We start from the raw sequence: 6,858 nt of genomic DNA on the forward strand, positions 1-6,858 counted from the left end.
ATGGCGATGAGCAGGGTTCCACAAACGGTAGAGAAGAGAGGGCAGAATGAGGAGTGTGCTTTTGCCACTGCCTTATCGTGCTTGAGTCCAACGGGGTGAACTCCATCAGCGGGTTTGTTCTCTATAGACACCAAATAAACAGGGCCTGAGGCACAGAAAGGAGCTGCCAGCAGCGGTGTTCGATGCGGGGCGTTATCCCCACACAGACGTATTCATCACCCATATGCTAAATACAAATCATTCTTCACAGAATCACAGAATTGTAGGGGTTGGAAGGGACCTCCAGAGATGATCGAGTCCAACCCCCTGCCAAAGCAGGTTCCCTACAGCAGATCTTCCTTTGATGCCTTTTTGGGACAGTTTCCGTTTAAAATCAATGCTTCTCTTGGGGAATAGCAGCTGATGTCCGACTCAGGATTTGTTACTGAAGCGCATAATAGAAAGCTCAGACTGCTTCTCTGAGCACAGCGGTAGAAACAGCACCTTCAGGAATCCTCCTCATTTCACCTTTCCTCAAAAAGACAACTAGCTCCCTGCTTTTGACCATAATGTCAATTTGGAGACAAGTTGACCAGAAGGGATGGTGCAGCTACAGCTCAGCTCCCACCATTTTTGGTGTGTCCCAAGGGAGGTCCCAGCCCAAAGAAATGTACTGTCCTCCTCAGTCCTCCAATGTGATGCAGCAGCTCCTTGTTGTCTGTCTGACTGTGGTACAGTGCAGGACTCATTAACCTCTGAGTGCTTTTGGCACCATGGAAATGACTGTGGGGGAAATGACTTGCAGCCCAAACCACACAAACAACACAAGGGGTAAAGAAACTGCAGTGGAGGTTCCTTCTAATTCGTACAGCAGACCTCACAAAAGTCTCCCAACCCAACTGTCTGCTTCTAAAGGCAGAATTTCACGGCTGTGCTTGAGCAGTTAGAGAGCTCACAGATCACAGAATCACAGAATCACAGAATCACCCGGGTTGGAAGGGACCCCAAGGATCATGTAGTTCCAACCCCCCTGCCTAGCAGGGCCACCAAACATACACATTCAGATCAGGTTGCCCAGGACCCCGTCCAACCTGGCCTTAAACGCGTCCAAGGACGGGGCATCCACAACCTCCCTGGGCAGCCCGTTCCAGGGCCTAACCACTCTCCTAGTAAAGAACTTCCCCCTAACATCCAACCTAAATCTTCCCTCCTTCAACTTGGATCCATTTCCCCTCGTCCTGCTGTTGTCAGCCCTTTTGAAGAGTTTACTCCCCTCCTGGGTGTAGGTTCCCTTCAGGTATTGATAGGCTGCCATGAGGTCACCCCGCAGCCTTCTCTTCTCCAGGCTGAACAAGCCCAACTCCCTCAGCCTGTCCTCATAGGGGAGCTGCTCCAGCCCCCTGATCATCTTAGTCGCCCTCCTCTGGACCCTTTCCAAAATCTCTATGTCTTTCTTGTACTGAGGGCTCCACACCTGGACACAGGACTCCAGATGGGGCCTCACAAGAGCCGAGTAGAGAGGGACAATCACCTCCCTGTCCCTGCTGGCCACCCCTCTCCTGATGGAGCCCAGGATCCCATTTGCCTTTCGAGCTGCCAGAGCGCACTGCTGGCTCATGTTCAGTCTCTCGTCCATCAGGACCCCCAGGTCCTTCTCTGCCGAGCTGCTCTCAAGGACCGCTCCTCCCAGCCTGTCGAGGTGCCTGGGGTTCTTCCGGCCCAAATGCAAAACCTTGCACTTTGCCGTGTTGAACCTCATCAGGTTCACCCGAGCCCAGCCCTCCAGCCTGTCGAGGTCCCTCTGAATGGCATCCCTTCCTTCCACCGTATCAACCGCACCACTCAGCTTGGTGTCGTCAGCAAACTTGCTGAGGGTGCACTCGATTCCCTCATCGATGTCATTAATAAAGATGTTAAAGAGCACCGGTCCCAAGACAGACCCTTGGGGGACACCACTTGTTACCGGCCTCCACCTGGACATAGAGCCATTGACCACCACCCTCTGTCTGCGGCCTTTCAACCAATTGCTTATCCATCGGGTCGTCCACCCATCAAATCCACTTCCCTCCAATTTGGAGATGAGGATGTGGTGGGGGACCATGTGACACGGTTTGTATTCGTCAGACCCTAAGTGTTCACTTGCTCCTCTGATGACTCCTGACCACTTCCATCCAAACGGCCCAGCTGCACGTTGCTCTTAGACCTGCAACACTACAAACTGTGGCAGCTGGAAGGAGCAGCCCACCCCTGCCTTCCTCGCTTCTCATCTTCCTGCAGGACCCAACTTGCAGAGCAGATCTCCGCTGCAAGATGGGAAAACTGCTGTGGAAATATTTCAAACAATGCAGGAGAAGCACAAGACTGCCAGGAGCAATGGGATCCCAGGAGATTTCTTTGCTGGGGGTGGGCAAGGAGATAAAAGTGTGCACCAGATTGCAGTGAGGGCAGTGCTGGAGCGTGGTCACCTCGACTGGAAGCATTTGTGGTTCAGATAAACCTCACAGTTGTGTGCAAGAGTTTTATTTATCCTAGCTTTGCTCTTGTAGCAAAGGAGTCCCATAAACATGACATGAAGTTCTACTTTCAGTCCTGACTTAATATTTCCTTACTACCTTGTTCTTACCACTGCCTGCTCACAGAACAAATCAGTATCACCACTGTGCTACAAGCTGCCATCCCTTGGGCGTCCAGCCTGTACAAATTTGGAAGGAAAAACTGAAAAGAAGTAAAGCAGGAAATAATTCCAAATTTTAGAAAGGCTTGAGGTTGGCCCTTGCTGCTCAGTGGGTATTTTAACTCAGTGCAAAATGCAGAGCTGTTCGGCCTTTCAGGCTCTTGTAAGGATCCTCAGCAACATGCAGAGGAGTAAATGCTATTTTCACTTTCAGCAGCTGTTCCGTGCACAATGTGCCCCTTCCTGCTGTGTGTAAATGTGGGTAGGAATCACCCTGTCTGTGGGAAAGGTTTCCAAACCACTGAGACATGAAGCTGTGTCTCCTCTGCCTTCTTTGGCAGTTATTTCATTTTCTGCAGTCAGCAAGACATCCTGCAGTAGCTCTGTGACTTTGTTTAATTATTTTATTTGCCCATAATTAAAAGAAAGAATCTGAGCTGGAGCTGAAGGGTAGAGATGGTGGTGGGAAGGGCGGCATCAGTGCCACGTGGGGCACTGAGGAAAAGAGTTGGTGCACTGCAAAGGAAAGGGAAAAGCCTTCATTCCCATCACTGCCTCAGCAAATGACCCTGCTGGCACCTCGTGTCAGAGCTTTAACTGAGAGCCCATTGAGATCCTACAGCATGCTCGGTATTTCTGAGAGCGTTTATCTATTTGCTGGTGTTTCAGGTCGTGCCCAGGAGCCCCACTGGGGGCCTGTGGTCAAGGACGAGAGAACAGAGGGGAAATGTCAACTTGCCACAGGGTTTGCAGTGCCCTCCAAACCCAAAGACGAGCCTTCGGTGTGAGTGAACAACAAGCTTTTATTCAAAAGGCATTTTGTGGCAATGCTGACCAAATACATCGTGCCACATTAATGGTGTAGAAGCAAAGAAACATCACAAAGCAAACCTCCTGCACGCCTTGGCTCCCAGGGAGGCCGATGAGGACGAACTCCTTCACACCGCTCGCATTCCCCACGTTGGTCGGTTGGGCAGCCATGCACAGCACGCACCATTTTTTGTGGCAGTGACCAAATACATCATGGTGAAAGATCCTTCGTGAAAACTGGCCACGGTTCTACACCTTTCCCTCTTCACTTCCTACTCTTCCACCCCACAGTTTTCTCACGGCACTCTTGACCTCTTTATTCCTCAGAGCGTAGATGAGGGGGTTCAGCATGGGGGCGACGATGGTGTAAAACAGCGCCACGATCTTGTCCTCCGAGAGGTCACTGGATGGATGCACGTAGGTGAAGGTGCACGGCCCGAAGAACAGAACCACTACGGCGATGTGGGACCCACAGGTGGAGAGGGCCTTGCGCCGTCCTTCCCATGTGTGGCTTCTCAAGGAGACCAAGATCACCGCGTAAGACACAACCAGGACGGAGAAAGAGCTCAGAGCTATCATCCCGCTGTTGGCGGTGACGCTGAGGCCGACGGTGTAGGTGTCGGCACAGGCCAGCTGTAGCAGGGGGTGGACATCGCAGAAGTAGTGGTCAACTTTGTTGGGGCCACAGAAGGGGAGCCGAGCGACCAGCAGAGTCTGCAGCACGGAATGCAGGCAGCCTCCCAGCCACGAGCCCAGCACCATGCGGCCGCACGTGCGCCGGCTCATCAGCGCGCTGTAGTGGAGAGGTCTGCAGATGGCCGTGTAGCGATCGTAGGCCATCGCTGTGAGGATGAAGATCTCCGTGCAGCCAAAGAAATGGACCCCGAAGAGCTGTGCTATGCAGCCCACAAAGGAGATGGATTTGTTTTCCGCAAGGAAGTCGGCAATCATTTTGGGAGACGTGACGGAGGAGTAACAGATGTCTACAAAGGACAGGTAGCCAAGGAAGAAGTACATGGGGGAGTTCAGACGCTGGCTGCTGATCACAGTGACAATAATGAGCAGATTTCCCGCCACATTAATGGTGTAGAAGCAAAGAAACATCACAAAGCAAACCTCCTGCACGCCTTGGCTCCCAGAGAGGCCGATGAGGACGAACTCCTTCACGCCGCTTGCATTCCCCACGTTGGTCGGTTGGGCAGCCATGCACAGCACGCAGCCTGTGCACAAGGAAAAGCAAGGACAGGTGATCCGTCATCATTGTCATCACCACCACAAATTCTGTACCAGAGACTAGAATCATAGAATCATAGAATCACCAAGGTTGGAACAGACCTCAAAGCTCATCCAGTCCAACCGTTCACCTCTTACCAACAGCTCCCACTAAACCACGTCCCTCAACACAACATCCAGCCTTTCCTTCAACACCCCCAGGCTCGGTGACTCCACCACCTCCCTGGGCACCCATTGCAGTGCCTGACCACCCTTTCCAAAAAGTAATACTTCCTGATGTCCAGCCTGAATCTCCCCTGCCGTAGCTTGAAGCCGTTCCCTCTGCTCCTATCCCTGATGACACGAGAGCAGAGGCCGACCCCCAGCTCACTGCAGCCTCCCTTCAGGCAGCCATAGAGAGCAGTGAGCTCTGCCCTGAGCTCCTCTTCTCCAGGCTGAACATTCCCAGCTCCTTCAGCCTCTCCTCATCAGCCCTGAGTTCCAGGAAGCACGCAGGATTACTATGAACCCTACAGAATGATTGACTTTCCCTATTTTTTTCCCCTGGGTATTTCATTCTCCTCGAGTGAAACTTTGGCTGTGGCTGCCACCGTGCTGCTTCGTCCTGGTGCTTTGGGGTTGCGAAGGACCGAGCCTACTTTGTACTACAGGAAGGACAGTGTGAGGCACAACAGGGGTGCAGGGCAGGATGCTTTCCCCCATTATAGCCCAAGGTTATGATTACAACCCTTGTAAGGAGAATGCCTTCGTGAGGACTGGAAATATCACTTGGAACACTGATTTATTCTGTAAGAATAAATAGTCTTTGAATTGTTGTTTAGAAGGGAAATGAAACTATGCAGGGGGAAAAAAATCTCTCTTACTTACACAAATTTTGGGGGAGAAAAAATTGCAATGTCATGGGCTGAAAAAATGAGTTCTGGGGGAGTTATCTGTCATGGAGGAAACGACAAAAAATTATTTAGTCACCACTTCAGCATTTATCTTACTCTAAATCTCAGTACTGATCTTGCTTCTCATAAGGAAGGAGGGACAGAAGGATCTTTTCAAGCCGTCTGACCAGCGCTGCGTGCATTTCACCTGTTGCTGAGCTCCGGGGGCATTATCACAGGTTCGTGTCTGCTTAATGCAGGCATCCAGGAGGAGTCAGGACAGATCCCTCTGTAGAGGCAGAGTGGCTGAGCTGGACTCCTTTACCGAACCACTTCTTTTTGCACTGACCAGGAGGGGGTAAAGCCAGCTTCAGAGAAACAACCATTTCCATGCCCTGGAAGTCACCCACTGGAAATCACTGATGCCACTCTATTCTTTGTGTTGTGGTTGTATTCCATGTTTGCAGGCACCTGTGAATCTCTGCAGGTTCTCTTTCCAGAAGGTGGGGCTCCTTTGCTTCTGTTGGTTCCAATCGTTGCCCCCCAGCAGTAAAGAAGTAAACTTCATCTTAAAAAAGGCATTAATATTTCCAGCTCCATCAGAGTTCCTTCAGCCCTAGAAACCAGTAGATGCAAACTCTTCATGGAATTTAACCCAGAAATAGACATCTTAGAAGTAAATTATTGCCTGAATCGGATGCATTTTAGTTTGCTGACATTCCTAAGTCAGCTGGTGTTCAAAATGAGCATCAAACCACAGTCGGCTCCCCCTGAGTGTGCAGTTGAGCCCTGAGCATGGAACGATGCAGTGAACTCAACCTCTGCAGCACCGCTGACATTACAGAACCAGAAATGACAAATTCAGTACAGGACTCCCAAAAGTTATGTCCTACCCCTTCAAGAATCTTTTCCAGGACGTCACTGGCGGATGATGTAATTCAACCACCTGCAAAACGAAATAAACACAACATGGAACTGCTGACGTTTCAGAGAGGATTAAAAATGCTTACCTTCCCCTTATTGCATGCATTCTTCCCTAAAACTTTATGGGATTCGTGGCCAACAAAAGGGCAAAACCCAAATGGTCTGAGCAGGGTTGCAGGACCAGCCCTGCACATGCATGGCTCTGGTGAAAGATGGCAGAGAGTTAATAATGGTTGTGAAAGTTGCTTTTTTTATTTTCACATCTGTTTGAGGGAAAGGGAAAAAGGGGAAAGAAGAGAAGGGAGAAGGGGAAAGGGGAAAGAAGGGGAAGGGGAAGGGGAAGGGGAAGGGGAAGGGGAAGGGGAA

General features: G+C 50.8%; 1 protein-coding gene across 1 annotated transcript; it reads right to left on the reverse strand.

The window, feature by feature from the left end:
- Nucleotides 1-3,656: 3,656 nt before the first annotated feature.
- Nucleotides 3,657-6,573, reverse strand: LOC122190709 (olfactory receptor 4S2-like). The gene is made up of 2 exons (XM_042890799.1): nucleotides 6,462-6,573; nucleotides 3,657-4,683 (listed from the first exon to the last, which is right to left on the reverse strand). The coding sequence occupies exon 2, from the start codon at nucleotides 4,667-4,669 to the stop codon at nucleotides 3,713-3,715; it is 957 nt and encodes a 318-aa protein (XP_042746733.1). The 5' UTR covers nucleotides 4,670-4,683; nucleotides 6,462-6,573; the 3' UTR covers nucleotides 3,657-3,712.
- Between the last annotated feature and the right edge of the window lie 285 nt (nucleotides 6,574-6,858).

This window comes from Lagopus leucura, unplaced genomic scaffold (assembly GCF_019238085.1).
Source record: "Lagopus leucura isolate 7727_CA_CO unplaced genomic scaffold, USGS_WTPT01 50479-0_obj-0_obj, whole genome shotgun sequence".
NCBI classification, from domain to species: Eukaryota; Metazoa; Chordata; class Aves; order Galliformes; family Phasianidae; genus Lagopus; species Lagopus leucura.